This window comes from Strix aluco, chromosome Z (assembly GCF_031877795.1).
Source record: "Strix aluco isolate bStrAlu1 chromosome Z, bStrAlu1.hap1, whole genome shotgun sequence".
NCBI classification, from domain to species: Eukaryota; Metazoa; Chordata; class Aves; order Strigiformes; family Strigidae; genus Strix; species Strix aluco.
Window position 1 is genome coordinate 23,666,830 of NC_133971.1, and position 20,276 is coordinate 23,687,105.

The 20,276-nt window shown below is 40.5% G+C and overlaps 1 protein-coding gene across 10 annotated transcripts in view; it reads right to left on the minus strand.

The window, feature by feature from the left end:
- PALM2AKAP2 (PALM2 and AKAP2 fusion) overlaps positions 1 to 20,276 on the minus strand; it is a 270,772-nt gene that overhangs the window by 39,953 nt on the left and 210,543 nt on the right. For 2 of the 10 annotated variants that reach the window (XM_074811966.1, XM_074811964.1), the window contains exon 1: positions 18,433 to 18,656. The exons of the other annotated variants lie outside the window; for them this stretch is intronic. In XM_074811966.1, coding sequence (XP_074668067.1) covers positions 18,433 to 18,492 — 60 coding nt within the window. In that variant the 5' untranslated portion in view covers positions 18,493 to 18,656. Of the gene's footprint in view, positions 1 to 18,432; positions 18,657 to 20,276 lie in introns of those variants that run through there. 10 annotated transcript variants of the gene reach the window in all.

Genomic DNA, 20,276 nt, shown 5'->3' on the forward strand with positions numbered 1-20,276 from the left:
ATGGCCACAAGACTGTTCTGTCCATGCCAGGAGGCCACCTGTAGAGGCAGATGAGATGTGTAAGCGAAAGCTCAACTAGTCAAAGAAAAAGATGTATGAGGCACCATGTTCTCCGCAAGAGCCTCCTGACTTTGGGAGACTTTTAAATCAAAACAGCCCTCTGCTGTGAACTTTCAAGATACATGATGAGGCACTGCATGTGGGGCACAGTCTATGCTATGAGCATTTCTGGGAGAAGCTCTCTGAGATTTTAGCTTCTGGTTGCAATTTGTGGTTATGGTTAAACAAAGCAGGGGCCACAAGTTCTTTAAAAAGGTGGCAGAAATTGAGATTTGCAGTGTTGAAGCACCACTTGAAACACAGGGTCATCATTACAAACCTCTTGCAAAGGGCTAATTCTATTCTTGAAACATGTGCTTGGAGAAAAAAAAGAAAAAAGGGTGCCCTTCCTTATGGAGTGTATGCAAGCTTAAGGTAAACCAAAAACATCCTCTTGTGCATCCCTTTCCTGTTCAGGACACAAACACTTGGCCTGACTTTCTGAGCCTGTCGGACTAGCATCCTTATACGACCACTAAATTCAAGATGTGCAATAGCAGAAGCAAAGACAAATACCAGAAGTGTTCCCTTACCTCCTTCTGTACCAATAGTCTTTTCATGACACATATCTCATTATAGAAAGTGTTATCTCTCTCCTCTGTATCACAGCAAAGTTGTCTGCACAGAAAAGAAGGCCTTATGGGACCAGAGTCACCATTTCAGCTTGTTATCTTCAAACTATTTTATCTCCACGGATGTCTCTGTCTGGGACTGTAAAATGAAAAATGCCCCACAAGGCTGGTTGCTGGAAGCATGCAACTGCTGAAGTTTGTTAAACATTTTAAGGATCTCCTTCTCATTTTTAATACCTCCTCTACAAATCTACCCTATCAAGGCAGCAGAGAAGTAAATATGGGTGGTGAACATTGGAGGATGTCATGTGCAAGGGACCAGAGTAAAATGACAAAGATACAGGAGATATGGTAAGGCTTTTAATTCCAGCCCTGTCACTGGCTGGTTTGTGGTTTTTGCTTTTAAGTGAATTGCCCCATTCTTCAGCCTTCTCTCCAGGTGAAACATTTCTGACTTCATGGTCCCATACAGCACTAGGAAATACAGGGACCACAGGTCAGGAGAGGGGAGGCAGTCTTCTGTGCAGGTGCCCATCCACCTGTGATGCTGGTCAGGTCACACCTGCTTACAAGCCAAATTTCAATTTTTGCCAGAGGGCTCACAGTACCCAGGGAAGCCAATCTGACAGAATTCCTTCTTGCAACAAATACTTTTAAAAAATAAATAGGTTTCTTGGATATTTTCTCATGTTTAAGTGGCTATTTGATAACCAGCAATTACAAAGAATTTAATCTGGTGAGCAATCTTAATTGTTCTTCCTTTTGTGGAAATCACACACTTTAAACCCAAAGGCCATTTCTATTTATTTTATGAGAACAAATTGGCTCTGTCAGTTTAATTTCCCCTGATGCTGTAATCAGACCTGCTGTTCTTCTTATAAAGCCAACTGGGATGAGACAGAAATAAAACCAATTTCTGAGGATAGGCTGCATGGAGAGCTTGCTCACATCTCAAATCTTTCCAGAGCAAACACCCCACCTGACACCCATGTTTCAAAGTCTGGTCTGCTGCCGTCACAGCAGAGGAGTAACTGCTCAGCATGAATTACCCAAGAATGGCCACTGAAATAAATTTCCGAGAGGATATTGTCACATTAAACCTTGATGAAGGAGCAGAGGCCTCTTACATTTCACTAGTGCTTTGCATTTTCTGGGCTATTTGCAGTGGGGAGGTGCAGTGTGGTTGCTTGCCACTGCCCACTTTCACAGGGGAAGGGACCCAGTGCCAGGCTCCGTCACTGCTTGCTAGGTAGGACTGTGTCTTCTCATGGTGGAGAAAGACTACATCTTCTTCAGAAAGAAAATGTCTCTGGTGCGTACTCAATACTCACATGAATGTCTACTCCTGCTGGCAGCTGGATTGGGTAATCTAAGTAGGACTCACACCCCAGAAACCTTTAACCCTGGTGAAAACCAAGAGTGTATGTTCAGCACAACTCAAAGAATACCTGGAGGCCCTCTCTTGATGCTACTTGGATTGAAATTCATTTCCAAGGCTAAAAATCATCTTCATCCTTCTCATTTCCTATGCTGAACAGGTAATACTTCTTAAAAGATGCATTCACACTTGACTGCTCTGAAAACTGGGGCTCGGGGGCAATCTCCATTCAGAAAGAAAGCAGCACGTGGCATGGTTACTACTCCCAGCCAGCAAACATAAAATACCCTGTCAAAATTACAAGGGCTGGAGGCATAAATGTCAATCAACTGACAGTGCAACATTTTACAAAAAGATGATAGCTGGAAAAACAAGTGAGAAAGGTCATATGGCATCCCACTTACTTGTTTTCCGCATACACTTTTAGTTAGTATTTGGCTGTTCATCTCCTTATCTACTTTAGCAATCAAACAAGGAATCACAAATGACAAGTTACTTCTGTTTGTTGCAAGCTGTATACATGGGAAAAGACTTCCTCTCCCCTCTCCCCTTTTCTCTGCTTTTTCAGTACCTCAAAAGTGCTGGCTTATCTACACGCTTTTGTTGTGGGTACCGAGGTGGGTGAAAACTGCACTCCACAACCTGTGACAGCAGATGTGACCACTGCCACCCAGTGCGATTCCTGTGGCCATGTACTAGTCACTTCACAGTAAACTTTTCACCTCCGCTCTTCTTAGGTTAAAAAGTCTAAAGCTCATTTCAGCATCCCTCACTGGAAAGCTATGCAAGCAGATGAGCTTCTCCTTAGTGTTAAAGGTGAGGTAACTCAAGCTGGCCTGACCCGCACTCGCAATAAGAGTAGGAAGACACTTTGCCCTGCTGCAAGCCATCTTCATCTGCTTCATGTTCCCATATGTTAGGCATGCACGGACACCAAAGGGGTAAGTGAGCAGTCCCCTATCAGCTGCCCGATGGGAATGGTCCTGTGCAAGCTCTTGCCTCTCTGTAAATGCAAAGTGATTTGAAGAAGCTTCCTCTGGACTGATTTTAAATATTGTTAGCACTTGAGATGACCTGTCATCCTACATGCTGAGGCTGTTTCTTAGATAAACACAAAAGACAGAACAAAAAAACCCTTCTCCACAACTACTCGAGTTAAAACAAGCCATTTATTGTGGTAGCAAGGAACTTGTGCAGAGCGTTTGTTTTGATTTGTTTAGATAAGGTGGCTGGAAACAAAGATCCTTGGGAATTTTGAAAAAGCTAACAGAAAAATGTTTGTTCTAAAGCAGAAGAAAATGTTTAGGTAACTCCCAGTCTTCCAAGTTGGAGATATGCCTGTTAATTTCTATTAATTCAGCCTAAATCTGAGTGCTTTAACTCTGGTGCCATCTTGAAGAGTTACATACCTTGCACAGACAAAACAGAGAGGATCGTTCAGGGTTATGGGAGTCAGGATTCCTTTGGTGGAGTCTAACCCTTTTTTCCATGTTTATAGAAAACCTACTGAATTTTGAGGAAGCTAGAGGTCTGGAGTGAAAATCCTTCAAGCTGTCTGCAGTTTACCTGGGGTTTCAGAGAAAGTGTGGTATTATCAGAAGAGCCTCTCATTACTGTTGAGTACATTAAATAGAACAGACTCACAAGAAGTTCTTCTAAGCATAACCTGAGAATGTATGGGGTTGTTGCAGATGCAGGGCTGCTGTAGCATTGCACAGACACAGTACTTTAACTAAACATATACAGAGAAAATTAGAAAAGAGAAATCCCAGCAGTCCAGAAAGAAAAGAACACGTGGTTGCAATACCAGCACCCTTAACACACTATGCTATCTGCCATCTACCTAAGGGAGAACAGTAAGAAGCACAGGGCAACTTATCAACATAAACTTAATATGATTAGCCTATTACAAAACAAGAATCAACACTACAAAATGTCAAGTGTGGAAAAGATGTATGTATTTCAAGTCGCATTTAATGCTTCTTTTACTGTAATTACTCAGCTGTCATTTCTTCTACACTTAATACTGGCAAATTTCAAAACACACTCAATTATGTTCTATTACAATTGATCCATTTTATTAATAGGGGAGGGTAGGTCTGTTTTAATAAACAATAAAATTACTTTATGTCAGGGAAAAGACCATCTAGACTCCTTTTCCCTGGCTTCCCATGCCAAGACGCTTAGCCCCATGCCTCTCACCATCACTCAGCATCAGCAGAGTTGGGTGTTCACAGGGAATCCTGCACGTTGGCAAGATGATGCTGACCGTCCAACTAATGTTAAGTCTCTCCTGTGACAGGCAGCAACCTCTGAGGCTAAACTTCGCAAGAGTCCAGGATTCAAAGAATTGCATTCTCCTCGAAAAAGAGCTGTACATAGCTTAGGAGGTGACCAGAAAGGCTATTCTTTGTCTAAAAACCCAGCTTAAGTTCATTTCACTAAAACCTCTCAGAAATCCATAATTTCACTTTCTTATGATTCCAGAAGGGTGTGAGAAAAGCAAACACGAGTAAGATATCTGCTGCTCACAGCTTAAATCTTAGACATACATCTAACGCCAACAGATGATGATGCCATCCAGCAAGACTCCAGGCATACAGACAAAGATGAGCACTGGGCTGTTTATTGAAAGAGCAGGGGCATATAAGGAAATGTTAAGGTATCTTTAATTACAAAAGAAACAGGAACATGCATTCCCTAGTTGTAGTGATTTTCTAGTATTTAGAGGCAATTATTTAAATTTTCCAGTAGTGTCTTACCAATAAGCTTGTGTTGAGGCACTGGCTTATCTTCCTAGTCACTATAAATTTCTTATAATGCTCACTGCTATAAAACTAAACTTCACTGAATTGATAGCAGTGTGCAAAAAGGTATATATATGATTGCAGTACAACACCCTACATAAATTCAGTGTTAAAACTTAGTTAATTGTTCAATTAATTCAATTAAATCAGTTTCTCTCTAAGCAGGTGAAACTGTGATACAAAATGAATTATGAGGCTGCAGGATTGCCCTGAAATTCCACTGCCTTCTGAGACACAAGATTCAACTATAAAGATGAACAGGAGAAAACAGGAGTGACCTTGCCAACAGTAAATGCACTGAAACAAGCACCATGTTCCACTATAAGCATACTCCTCCTGATGCAATAATATTTTCTTATTAAAAAAAAATGCTGGGTTGGAAATATCTGAACTGCCTTTCACACTTTGGAGAGGGAGGTGAAGGAGAATGCTGAAGGAGCCTTTCCACACTGGGGCAGAAAAACCACACAAAGACAAGAAATTTCCAAGCAGCACAACTTCTCCTAGGACAGGGCAGACACTCAAAGTTCACATAATCGGAAGAAAAGGCAAGGTGCTCTGAAAGTCAACACATGCACACACAGCTTTGCACATATTTAATCCTCAAGTGTATCTGAGACTATGAAAGTCACGTACATTTTAAAGGAAAAATCAATTTAAGTGAAAGATGTATAATACCAAAATCTTGTTAAGGAGAGGGCTACAGATTATCATTTCTTTGTGTGTGAATTGATTAATTCCTAGAATACATGGGCAATCCTATTTTTTATTATGTAAGAACATGACAACTTGATTTCTTGATGACATTTTAATTTTTCGAATTTATTCTCTTGCAAATTTATTTCTCCTAATTTAAGGACTGATGGTGAAGAGCTCTCTGTAAATCTGTACTCTTGTGTGAAATGCAGAGATCTTACACGACTTACAAGACTTGCTGATACCCTGTTGGACTCTGTTGCCATATTTGTCAGTTTCTTTTCACTAGAGATTTAACATAGACAGCATGAATTAGGCCCTGGATACAGAAATTATAAACTGTTAGATATTAACAGACCTCAAATCTTAGTATACAAATACTGTTCTGTTGGTTGAAACAATGTGCTAACGTCAGAATTATGTGGGGCAACTGTTTATCTCCCTTTCTTTTTTTTTTTTTTTTTCCTAACAGGGTTGATTTTCCTTTACACTAGGACTTGTCTACATCTCTTTGACAAGACAAAAAGACATTGCAGGGGTTGTAAACACACTGGAACACACGTTGTGAACATGCAGTGTTCATTTTGAAGTTCTCCCTACACTGCTAATCCTTGTTATCTCCATTTGCAAGATCTAGCAAATGCAGTTGCAGCAGTCTACGTTGCTAGAAGCAGCAGACAAGAAATATGGTGGCTCCCTACCTGCTGAAGTCTACTCTCCAGGTGCTCTGCCACATCTCTGTGGGGCACGAGTGCTGGGTGCACTGCTGTAAGCTACATCTTCAAGCTACATTTATTGATGAAGATGTTCACCACTGACAGAAGATTTGCCAACTGTGTGTCAGACCCTGAGACAACAGTCCATGACATAAGACCTCCCACCAATTCTGTCACTTAAAAGGAACTTTCTCTCAGACAGCTGTGAGCATCACAGTGACTCCATGGGAGAAGTCTGGCAGAGACCTTTTCTGCTCCATCACTCCTGAGAGAAAAACAGGAGCTGCTGTCTCTTGGGGACTGCAGAACTGGCAGTGATGATTACCCACATAAAGACATCTCTCCACAATTTCTCTTTTCTGATTGTTTTCTCTTTCTCATATTGGTCTTTGGTTTTCCTCAAGCTTTCTCTCCAGTGTCAGCTGCCCATCTTCCTCCTCTGGCTTCCTCCCTCCACCACCTGCTCACATCTGAGTGAAAGAGGTCATGCTAAGTGCATCAGGCCATATTCCTTCCGTGTAGCATCTTGTAATAGTGAGATCCCAGTGGGCTGAGCCTGTTCATCCTGACCTCTGCTGAGGTTCTCTGTACATATCCCACTCTGAATGTAACACAAACACAGCTCATCAACTGTCCAGCAGTCCCCCTACTTGGCATTTTCAAGTGTTCAGCTACAATCTGGGGTAATATATCAGTCAAACCAATGTGCTGTCTCACGCTCTAGGCAAACATCAGCACTGAGACCTTTGTTTTTAATTCCCTCCTCCTATTACAACAATAGCAACAATAAAATCAACCCATAATGATTTCTTGGGCTCAAGCCAGTTGATGAGCAAATTAGGACTCTAACAATGACAAGGATGCAGGGTTTTGGAAAGCAATTGCAAATATTGTACTAGACTGTGTCCACTGCCTACAGCTGTCTTTAGGGTGATGAAAAGCTCTCTCCAGCAGCAATACACTCAGGAGTCACAGCAAAGGAGCTTGTCCCTTCCTCTTCCCGGCATTTTTATACAGCTAGAGGGAAACAGAGAGGGAGCAGCCCCCACTGTGGTAACTCACTGTGGAGCCAACGGATGACTTTATGCTGAGCTTCATCTCATGGTTCTATGCATATGCCAATATATGCTATCTCATGGCAAATTCTAGGTCTGGGAAAGGCCACCCAGCTTGGGGTGTCTTCCCAACCTGTATTCCTGTACGATTAATGTAACAGGCTGTACAGAGACAGCTGGAGAAACATGGGATGGCACTATAATTTCATGTATTAAAGGATGGAGTCTGGAAAGCATAGGCATAAGAGGAAACTCATAAAGGCCATCTGTATTTCTTTTGCTGTTACAGGGGATGATGGACAGAATACCACCTTGTGTATCTCTAGTCCCACCATACAAAGACCTCAAAGCACACTGTAGGCATCCAGATGCTTCACAACATGCCAGGAAATTATCTCCATTTTACAAAATTATCTAAATCATTATTTTTAAAAATGTCTTCCTTTCTTAGGAGACTACCCTCCTAGTACATTTTACCAAGAGTGTGGAGGTTCAGCCCCCGATTCTCTCCAGTAAGGCAGCCCCAAACTGGGACAACCTGAAACTGGGGAATGCTTTAAAAAATAACAAGCGTAAGCAATGTGTCAAATGTCTGACTCATGACAATGAAATAAACTCATGAATTAGATGCCCAGGCATTAATGCCTTAGGTATGAGACTGCACCTGAGATGTCTCTACTCCATTTTAGCTGGGAGCTGCTGGTGAATGGCTCTGTGCCAGCACCTCATCTCCCTCCAGTGCAGGAAGTACTTTCCTGCAGTAGGGTAAACTGGGCCAAAATTTCACACAAAATTGTAGCAGTGGTAGAGGCAGAGCAGGTAGGAAGGTTCCTCAGGTAGGAAGGCCTGGGTTGCCATCCTGTGAATTACTTGTGGAGCACCACCAAGTGAAAGATAGCCATCAAAGCGGGAAACCACATGACTCATGCCTCTGTTCTTAGATTATTACTCTAGCATGAAACTCAGACAAAATTTGCCCATTTTGAAGCCTCCTCCCACCTTCCTGCACACAGACAACCATATGGAGGTCAAGGATGGTTGTCAGTAAAATGCAGTGTGAGGCTTATGAGAAATTTCTCATGACAGCTGTCCTCTGTCCACCAGAGGAAAACTAAATGCCCATGCTGGCATCAATCCTTTTTAGGGTTTCATATTGATCCTTCTGTAGCTGAACAGATACTCATGGAAAAGGGCAATAGCATAACTGTGGAGGACTCCAGGCACTGTCTGCCTTTCTAGAGTCACAACTTCAGTCCAAATATTAATTTCACTTTTATTTCTCATTGCTACTTTTTTGACTATTTAGGGGTTTAGCTTGCAGAGAAGCATTAACACCAGGATTTCTTTTGCATTATTAACAGACACTGTAAAAGTACTGGAACTTTAATCACTTTTAGGCTGAAAGCCTGAGGTTTGGAATACAAACTGTTTGTTTGGTGTTCGCCTAGCTCTTGTCTGAACAGGATTCTTTGGTCATACAGCAGATCTGGGACAAACCTTAGCTGTTTACTTTCTTAGGAGCAGGCAACCTCAGGGCCAGGGCGAGAGGCCGGGGCAGTGGCAGTGGCTGTGTGCCTGTAGCATCCCATTTCAAAACTCCTCCCCCTTGCCCAAAACTGCTTCCCCTTGCCATAGGCTCCCAAAACATGCTTAAGAACCTGTCTGACTTTATTGCCCTCAGGTGGCTTCTCTGGTTTTGATACAGGAGCTTAGAAACTCAGGATGCTGGAAAAAAGCTCAAGCTGATTTTCACACAACAAAAACAATGCAGCACTTTTTTCCTCCCCCCCCCCCCCAATTGATACGTTAGTTTTGGTGGTTTCCCTTTCTGACTGACAGGTTAACTTGCTCGCTCAGAAAGAACTTGCATAAGTAGGATGAAAATGCATTTTATTTTTCTTTTTATGTGCTTTGCAACTCACTAAATGACAGATAGCAGAGTTGTGTGTACTCTATGAGCTGAATATCATTTATCAAAATTGACACATTCAAAATAAGGCAGGGACTGAAATTAGTTATCATAACTAGAAAAATAAATACAACAGCTAATCTCAGAACTAAATTTATATTCTTCATGATGACTTAAAGCTGGCAGTCCTCATCATGTGAGATCTGTGAGCTATAAATAAGCTTAGAACAAATGAACATTTTTTACATGCAGGACTTAATGCATTACAGTTTTCTGGCAGAACAAAAAATAACACCAGACCAAATCCATGTCTCATTTTTAATGAAAAAACAAGCCAGTAAAGCAGACCTCCAAAAAAGGAAATCTCTAATCTACAAGTGCAAGTATCCAAGCATGCCTCCAACTCTTCTCATTCAGTTTAGTAAGAGAGGTAACCAGGCCACCAGAAGTTTACAGACTAATGCAATTACAGGGTGGCTCAATAAGCACTGATTTGTCTATCAGATAGCTAAGCTAACAGGTCTGGTTTTCCTTTCAGAAAGCTGAATACCCATCAATCAATTAATTAGAATGGATGTTTTTCAAGGGTGAAAGTAGCAGTCAGTTGCTGGCAAATATATGAATGACCATTTCTTACAGCTATTTTTAAGATCCATTAACTAACTAAATAATTGGATTTACCTATAAATAACAAATTTATTTTCATCAGATAGCATTTAACATTTCTTACATGACAGTGAAAAAAGAAATCTTCTTAGTAGGTCCAGTATTAAAAGGCAAATAAAATTAAACCCGTAGTCATAGCACCACTTCAAAATCATCATGAACTTTCATAAATTCTGTGAAGACAAGGTTACAAATGTACCATTAAAAAGTCACTCACTGAAAAAAAGCCACTTGAAGAAAATCAAGTTGTTTCACTGTTTGCAAGTGGGATGAACGTGGGAAACAGCCTCTCTTCTGGAATGGTGAGTGGCTGCTTGCACATGGACAACAGCAGAGAGCTGGACCAGTTCCAGATGTATTGAAAGCAGAGATCATTGGTTTTTGGAACCACAAACACTGCAGACCAGGCCCTTAAAACAAAAATGCTGGAACCCTGGTGATTAAACTCTCAGATTCAGATCCTGACATCTTAAAAAGTGCTTTCTACAGCTGATATATCTAGACATTACTGATGTGTATACATTCAGATTTTAAACGCTGAATTTCAGGTATTCAACTTCGCAAGTTTGGGATTTGTCAAGGTTCCACCAAAAGGAAAAATAAAATATATGCCAGGGGACCAATCTGATCACTAACATAACTTCTAATTGTTGAGAATCTCAGATTCTGAAAGGAAAGGTGTACAGTGCTACCTAATTTTCATCACAACCTCAACAGGAAAGTTACCCAGACCACTTCAAAAGTTTGCCAATGGCTGAATTTAAAACACTCACACAACATTCCAAGGGCTGACATTTTTCCGAACCAAGGACAATCATTATTCACATTTCCAACTACAAGGGGAAGTACCCAGCTTGTAGAGAGATAATTCAACCTGAACTAGGTGGGACCTAGGTGGCACCTCTGGGTTGTTCTGTCAGGGCACGGAAAGAGCATGTTTTTCTTCCACCCAGAAATGATTTTCATAGCACCCTGGTACTCTGCTCAGTGGGCACCATCTTGCTTGGCTACACCTTCCAACTTTGGACTCTGCATAGACATGCATAAAGAAGTATTGCATGTTATGCCAACTGATAACTTCCATAACCACATCTAGACAGAGCTTCACTAAATAAGTCAGCTAGGCAGAATCTACCCGAAGGTAATATATGTCTTCAATTAGGGAACTGTGAACATCTCAGCAATGACTAAGTAACAACCTGGCTAATGTGCTTATCGGTGCCTTAGCACTGACATCTCTTCTTACCATTTAGTGTGGTCTCAAAAAGGACAAAGAAAAGATCATACCTTTGTGAGGTGATGTGACAGCCAGCTATTACAGAAGCACTGCCAAAACCTGCAGCGTAATTAAGGGTACATCTGCAAAGTCGAGCTCACCCAGACTCACACCTGCATGTTGCATACCACCACCATTCTGGTTCACACACAGAAACCTCGTTCCTGGGCTTGGCAGAAGTACCATTTTGGTCTAGTAACACAGGCTGGAGTCCATGTGGCTTCTGGGTTCACCCCTAAACCTGACTGTTCTGCAGCGAGGGATGCATGTGACTGCCAATAGTCCTTATCTGACCCAAAGGATGAAGATGCAAGTATTGATATCAACAGAGGTTTCAATTTTGTGGTGTAAAAGGTAATGTAAGTACAGCCCCAAACCATGCCAAAACCTCAAACAGAACTGTAACCAAGACACCTCACCTTGACCATTTCATCAGGAAATCTGATTAATGCTCAGAAGCTCTAGGCACAGCCCAGATGTAGACCTCAGTGTACTAGACACTATCCTAGTTTTAACACAGCAATAATAAGCTGGTCACAGTCTCCAACCAGAGCTAAGCAAAGAGGTGGAAATATGAAGGTAGGGTGCAATATCAGGTGACAAGAAGGTGAAAGTAGTATGGATGAAAAGCAAAGGCCATGCAGACACCATCAACATTACTATTCCCAGCCACAGATGTGTACTGGCATCCCAACAAGGGTGAGACTTGAAGGAAGACACTAAGAAGGTTTTTTAGATGGTTAGACAGACTGTAATTAAAGCCATAAATCAGAAGTTCCCCCAAGTCCACAGGTTATGCAAGGAAAAAAAGCAATCACTCAACAATCTTCAGACAAAGCAAACTCCTCAGAGGAGAAGGGAGCACAAGACATTTCTGTCTGTGCTGGGGAGTGTTCAGGGAAACCAAGAGTAAAATAATGCGTGTCTTCAACAGGAAGCTGTTAGCAGTGAGCATAATTAATGAAGGGAACAATTTAATACAGGCTGTGATGACTGCTCCCTTGCAGGACATGTGGAATCAAAACTGGATGTTTTTCTAAAAGATAAGCTCTAATCCAAACAGAAGTCAATTTAGGGAAATCCAGTGGTCTATGTCACAATGCCAGTCATAATGTGATCACATGTTTAAACCTTATAACCCGTGCATATAATGAGTCATGAATACCAACATTACTGTTCCTTCCTCCAGTGAACTGTCTGCTGATATGGAGCCTGGATGTGGGTGGGTTATGATTAATGATGTATTTTATTGTGACTTTGCTCAAGAACTTTTTTGCCTGATGATTGCCATGGCTTGGACAAGTTCTTCTTCCGGGAATTATGATAAAAAATTGACTTCAGCAAAAGCTCCAATTTTTCTCCTTAAGTCCAGGTATGCTTTCCCCACACAAAATGAGTAAGAATCTTCTAATGGGAACTGAAGCCAAGTTTTAATTATTTAGAATTTATACCAAAATGGGCCCAGAATATGAACATATCATCAGAATCTGGTTCTTATTACTGCCAGAAAAATAGCAGTGAAGGTACACAGCATCATGCTTAAACATATAGTTATAACTGTCTTGAGAAAGGGCCCTGAAAGTCCTTCTCACTGAACGAGGACAGTGAACATGGTGGTCAGCTCAAAACAGATTAAGACACTTCTGCTGGCCAGTTTCTGGTTACTGGTCAGGGAACCTGCTGATACCATCACTCCTTCTTTCCCCCAGTTGATGACTGCTTTTCTTCTGCTTCTCCAGTCTCTTTACACTGAGGACACTGGGACCTCTATTTCATAAGGTCTTCCTACACCTTCTGTTTCTGGATGGATAGGTCTGTTTATCCCTCATCCCTCCCTTTGGTTCAGGTTCTTCCATTCTTCCATCATTTCTAGGGTCTGCTGACACCATTATTTCCTTTCTGCCCCACAAGACAAATGATTGGGATTCCTACATGCAGGGTGTTAAGATTTAAATCCTAAATCCAGGCTAAGCTCAACCAAGATGAATGCATGATACTCTGCAACATGTTAAGCAATTTTTTGATGTTTGTAGTAAGTTCTGTGGATGTCTGGAGCTCCCATTTCTTGGATTCTGGTTTCCTGATTTTTAGTAGTATAGGCAAAATTCATGCTTTGGTGCCTAGACTATTCCCTGGATTTGCTCTGAAGTTGCATTCAAAAATTACCCAGAAATCTCCAAGCAGACTGAAGCCAGAATATTGAGGACAATATTTCTCATTTGGCCAACAGTGATGCTCAGTATCAATGCAGATATATTTTACAGTGAAGAAAATAATTAGAAAAGCCAAAGGGCACTAAGGCCTTGACAGAAGTACAGGTTTATTTTGAAGCGCACAGTTAAAATTATGTTGCTGAAAATTAACAGGGGGTATTATTACAACCTAAAGAGTAAAGAACTATACAAAGAGTCAGGCCTTCTTGTTGTTAGAAGATGCTTCTGTAATTAGATATTGGGGTCCCAGATTTATTAATTCAAATTACTGTGTTTTGCTCATTTGCATTTCTTTAATTTTGGAACAAGATTTCTTGATGTGAAATTGCTGGGCTGCTCAAGGGCAACCAGATGAGTGTCACAAGACTTCAGTATGGGACCTTACCTCTTCCTCTCAGTAATCTTTCATTTAAAGTATGCTTGCTTGTATTTTTGCTTTCCAACCCCATTAAAAATCTTATTTTAACATGCTAATTCTTATGAATTTTGAATTCCAAGAATGTACAAGAAAACAGTAGTTGTTTAAGAATTTTTTAAAATTTATTTATTTAGAAAAATTGAATTAACAAATAACATTTATAGTTTTCAACAGAAAACTGAAAATGTCTTCTGCTGAAGATGCAGCCTGGAAACATCACCCCCAAATCCTTAAAGGACAACCATTCAATTCCCATTTTCACAAGCCTCCTCTTCAATCTACTAAAAATGTAATTGTTTGCTCATTGGTCATATGAAAAACAAAGGGCTGCGAGTGCTTCTATATTGTCTGTCTATATAATAATGTGCACAAACAAGTATTGCCGGCACTTGATGGTACTAAACCTCCCTAATCCCACATCAATAAAACTAATTCCATTTGCTCAGACGTCATTACTGAAGTCCCAGAAAGCCAAGAAATGCCATTTAAAAGCACAAAAATGTACCTATATAGTCCTTTTCATCTTCCTCATGCTTCTTAAGCCCTTAGAGGTCAGCCTGACTTTTTTGCAACCTTTTCTCTGCAACCAGAAAAAGCTAGAAACTTTTAATTATTTTTAAAGCAAGGTGAAATTCTTCTATGCTCCTTCAATTGCATGAACTGAGAGTTTCAGAGAAATGCTCACTATTCCACCACTCAGAACAGAATTAAAAAACCTGGCAGCACAGAGAGGACAGAACCACTTACGTGCAAGCAAGTACCATCCAGCCATGCTGGGCGTTCATTGCCCTTTCTTTTGTTTGTGTTGTTGGACACTGAAGTGCTTTGCTAGGACCTTGTATGCTGAGAAGAGAACTGGCAGTACCTGATCCAAATCTATGCAATCAGAGAGTCATCTTCTGCTACTGCATATTGTTAAGCATAAATCGGCTCCTCCTAGGATGTTTTTGTATTCACTTGTTACTAAGACAAATTACCAGTCTGAAAACACCACTTCAGTTGTAAGACACAGATGATAATTTTTCACTGTGCAGGGCTATTTATTTGCCTGGGAACACATGTTCTTATAAGAGCTGGAGAGTTATGTTACATATCACTCTCAAGAGCCTCCTTCCTGAAAAATGCCAGGAAATTGTAACAGCTTTGTACTCTGAAGAGAACAAGCCATGAGTTAATTCATCTGAGTCACTGAAGACATAATGGTTAGGTATGAAAATTTACTTGTTTTCTGTGCCGGAGTTAATAGGTGGTAGTTGGAATCTGGGAACCATCAGCTAGAAACAGATTATCTGTGTGTAATCATAACTTGAATATTTCTCTCAAATCTTGCCTTTACCACATCCCCTAATAAAGTACTAAAAGCTAGATATGCTAGAACAAACAGCTGTATGTATAAAGAAAAAACACCACCCAGCCAAGCAAAATGCCCCCAGCAAAATTAAAGGATCGCATCCACCTTTACCAGTAAGGTTCTTTCAGTTTTATCTGACCTTAAATTCAAAATGATCTTGTGCAAACAGTCGATACTCATCAGTTCAGTAAAATTCAGAATTCCAAAGCTGACAGAGCAACTGCAGAACTCTACAGTCTTTATTTGTTTCTGGTAAGGCTTATGACGTCCTTTAGTCACACACCTGGAAAGCCTGTGCCTCTGCTTTAGGGAATTTATGTTCCTGCAGTTCCTCCTTACTTCCTAAGGGCTGAGCACAAATTACAGCTTTTTAAATGAGCAGCATTCATTAAATCAAATTACTAGTAATACAGCACTGCCTGAATGTGCCCCTAATTAGTCTTAGAACAGTTCTGCTATGTACCAAGAGACTAGAGGTGGCCCTGCCTTTTCACTGATCATATCTGTGGTAACTCCAAAGTCCCTAGCAATAATGTTTCGACTAAACCTCTCCCCTTCTGGTATCACTATAAGTAGTACCTTCAAACTACTGTCACATTATCTTCATACACCTGAACCTGCACCACTTCAAACCAAGGAGAGTTTTGCTGTTGACTTCAGCAGGAGCAGGCTGTAAGCCTGAATGCTGACCACTGCTTTCATGCAAGTCAAAGGTGAGCTGGACAGTCTTCCAAGTATGAAATGCTTAATGTTGATTTTGGCTGGACCACAGGCTTACCTAAGAGTAGAGATGAAATACTGCAGCCTTCCTCCAGAAAGGTCAATCGTGTACTCTCATCAGCTGTCTAATTAATAGGATTTAATAAATATTTATGTACAACACTGCATAGGCAAAAGGTAATGTAAAATTTATCCTTGTAATAGAGAAGTGCAAATGACTTACAGAAACAAATATTTATATTAAACTGTATTGTTTGTTTTCAACATGTACAAGGCAGAATTGTAAAGCAGGGGCTGTGGACAGCTTCTACATCTTAGGACTTCATAGCCTGGCGTAGTCATAGCAGGCATGACTTCATCCATATGGGGTGCAGTATCACTTATTAGGGGGAAGCCATCTCTGCCTGTTTTTGAGTAAGCAATGAAAGACAGAAAGCTGAAGGTACCACTTACTTCACTGAAGTTGCCATGGATTTAAAGTAGAACACAGATACACATATTCCTGTTTGAGCTAGTATCATAACCACGAGATTGTACTGCAAGGACAGTAAAAGTATTTAATCTTTCAACCTTTTTGACAGAAAGTGGGCATTTGATTTCATTTGATGTGAGCGTACCCCAGGCACCCTATTTCATTTTTGGCTTCGGAAATACCCTGAATTGAAGCCCAGAGACTGAACTGCAGACAATGCTGGGATTCTGCTTTCTGACACCTTAATGCATTTGGATCCAAACATCCAAAATTTATTACCATTGCTCTAGTACTATAACAGCTCTGCACTGCATACAATTCAATGAAGAATGCCATGTCTTCAGAGATCCACTGGACACACGGCCAAATTTTCTCTTCATCTACAGCTTCTGATAATGTACTGGGTGTCTCAGATATGCTGTAACTTATGACTACAGAGCTGTCTATGTTAAAACAGAACCAGGACAAAAAAGCTCTTCACAGACTTCCTGAATATTGTTTTCTGTAATACTTGATTAAGACACCAGGGGCAAAAAGAAGAGAGAAGCTTCTGCAAAAACACAGTGTTTAGAGACTTGCTAACTGTGAAATCCAGTACCACATATATTGCAGATTTATGTTTACCCAGAAGTAAGTGTTTAGAATATAGTAAGGCATAGTTAAAAAACTAAAACCTCTACTGAAGGAGATCCCACAAACATCCCAGAGAGCCCATTCCAGGGGGGGACTCTGCACAAATACCAGCACTTTGGAAGTCCTGGTGCCACCAATTTGACAGCACAAAATCTCACCTCCATACCAAAGAAGATTACATAATGACTGATAAGTGATCTACACAATCTCTATAGTTTGGATGCCTTAAAATAAAAGGATTAGAAAGGAAATAGTCAAAATGGATTTAGCAACAACAAAAGCAACCTATCCTTGTACAGAAAAACAGCTGCATATGCAGACCTTGATCATTCTGTTTCCAAGTATGTGCTTTTGAGAGAGACTGATAAAAAAGATCAATCTTCAAAAATCATAAGAGCTAGTGAGACACAAGTCTTGCAAGTTGTAAATACAAAATTATACAAATAGCATTTTAATTTTAATTTGCCTCTTTCAAGGGACATTGGGGGGCAGAAAGAGGAAAATCAGGGGGTAGTATTTAGAAGCCATATTTTACAGTATTTCTTTGAAACTTTTGAGGCTAGAAACCTATTTTCAAAAATTAAAGGTATTCCTGCATTTGGCATTTTTGGAAAGAAAAACCATGCCAAATATTTCAAGACTTGTGATAAAATCAGGAGAGTTGATGAAACGTAAGAGGTATTTTTGAATTGCAAAGTAACTCTTTCATATTAAATGCCATCAGAGACTAGTAGACTGCTTTCATGGAAAAGAATACTGCAATGTACTGCGAGAATAAGTGTACAAATAATGTCAGGCCAAGTTGATTTAAATGTACACTTTTCAGATGTCAGTCATGTCCATTAGTTGTTCTACTCTGCTACAGTTAATTGTTGTACTTTCATAAGTCCTCAAGGCCTACAGTCTTGAAGAAAATCCAATTTAGAAGACAACTAAAAGGTATTAAGCAACTAGAGGGACTCAGAAGATCTGGATTTCATTCTCCTATCTGCTGCTGACTTGCTGCATGACCTTGAATAAAATAATTTATCCAGGCTGCAATCCTACCTTAACATGCACCTCCTAAGACTGCTATGAGGTTTAATTAATTAATTTGTGCCTATAAACCTTTCAAAAGCCTAGGGTAAAAGAGGAATGCATTTCCCCTATGCAAATGAAAATTCTTAACAGTATTTTCATATATACAGAGGTGCACAGTGACATGTTTGCAGTCTGAATATAAATGCAGAGACATATAAACACACACAACATGTTTTCACACAGCTTCTTCTGACTTGTTCCCACAAGTAACAGCAACACGGAAATACACAATGAAGGAATAAACATTACACATCCCTAAGATCCTTCATTTTCAGTGTAGGTAGCTCTGACATTGCCTCCCCTTTACAGCATTGTCTTAAGATTTCAAATTATGCTTGTTTAACAATATTATGAAAATAAATTGTTCTTACCCTCAGCCCCTGCTCCATGGACAAGCAGAGGACCTGCCAGGGTGCTGTGTACCTGAACATGTTTGGCCCCCTCTGTAGACAGACTAAATAGCAAAAGGCACGCCAAGTCTCTCAGGTCTCCTCGTTGCTTTTCATCTGAGGGATGCTTAAATTGAGAGAAATCCTTTAGTTGTACTCTTCAAGGGCCTCCCGAGCAGACTTTAAGAGCGTTATAGCCATTCCACTTGCACCCCGAGGAACTGAATAACTAATTCAATAAGAAGCTTTTTCTTGGGAAGAGCTTAGCTCAAATGCAATTAGCATAAATAGGATGATAACCTTTGAACCTCCCACTCAGAGGAGCCGATGGTGGACAGCACGTCACGGCAGAGTCGCTCCCTCCCCTGCAAATCTTGAGTTTGTTTGTATTTCCACTGCTGGCATTTGACTCTGCATCACAAGTCCAGAAGCAGCTACCAGAGACCATCTGTAGCTTTGCATTTTTTATTTTTGCTATTATCTTTTAGCCTGGCTCAAAAGAAATACTTTTTCCTTCTGTCAGCAGGGATTCCCCTTACCTGTCTCCAGCACCCTGACCTCTACTTAGCAATCAGCACGATTTTGCTGAACAAACACTCTCATGATAAAACCACTATGGTAAATAAAGTTACCACCATAAATAAGACTGAAAGGTTTTCTCCAAAATACACTCAAGCGAGCTCTTTGCAACACCCGAAATACGATATGCCACAGCCTTGCTTGTGGTCGTTTTCCTTAAAGGATTGTCAGTTTTTGCAGTCAGAGACCAAGGTCTAGTCTACAAGACATTAAACTCGTAAAAGAGTAAAGCTCTGCTATTTTCTACATTGATATTTCAGTGATGGACTGAAATGGTACTTCTGTACCCTTCTGCTGCTCAGAAAATGGTGGGATGCTGTATGCACACCATGGCCGCATTTGCTTATCTTTTATGGCAGTTGTTTGTACTCACAAACCATCACCAATGCAAATCCAGCCACACAGATCAAGTAGCTAACTTACCCTGGTGCTTTTTTTCCTTCGGTAAAGGAAAAAGAAGTAATTTCAGATTTGTATTGACTCAAATCTGACTCAGTGATCCTCAATATTTTACCTCCAGTACTTGTTCTGCTGCAATCCTACCCAAATAAATTACAGGGATGCAGGAAGAACTGTGCAAGACTTGTCTCTACAGCTACTTCTAGCAGAGAACTGAGGTGCTTGTGCACAGCGCTGTTCCCCCATCAGCTCAGAGTACTGAAAATAGTCCATAACGCAGTTCTGCAAGTCCTACTGCAGCACAAATACCAGCAGAAGCACTCTCACACATGCGGTGATTCTGTTAAAAACATTCTCTGAGAAAATGTATCTCCTCATAAATATTTTGTCTTCTTGACAGTGAAGTGACAGACAGCCTTGAAAAAAACCTAGACAAGTAATGAACTGCTGATTTCACAAAGTACTTGGCAAACAGCAAACACACACTTGAGCTCCAGCTTAGCTGAGAATTTTGTTACTACACCCGTATTTGCTGCACATACACAATTAACACAGACATGGCACCAATTCAAAGTATGTAAAAATGCATATCTGTTTAAAATTATCGAAATCATACACTACATACATCACTTAGCAGTGGCATTAACAATGTCTGCATAACCTTGACTGCACAGTACATAAAACCGTGGCTTCTGCTCAGCTTACTGAGATGGCTTTCCTCAATGACCAGTCGTGGAAGCAGCTCTCCTTTCCTTCACCTCTCTGTATTTTGACCTCTTGCTCTGACACTTCTAAAGTCAATTTTGGAAGCAACAAATGACTTTGGTTATTTCTTCAGCAGCTGAAAG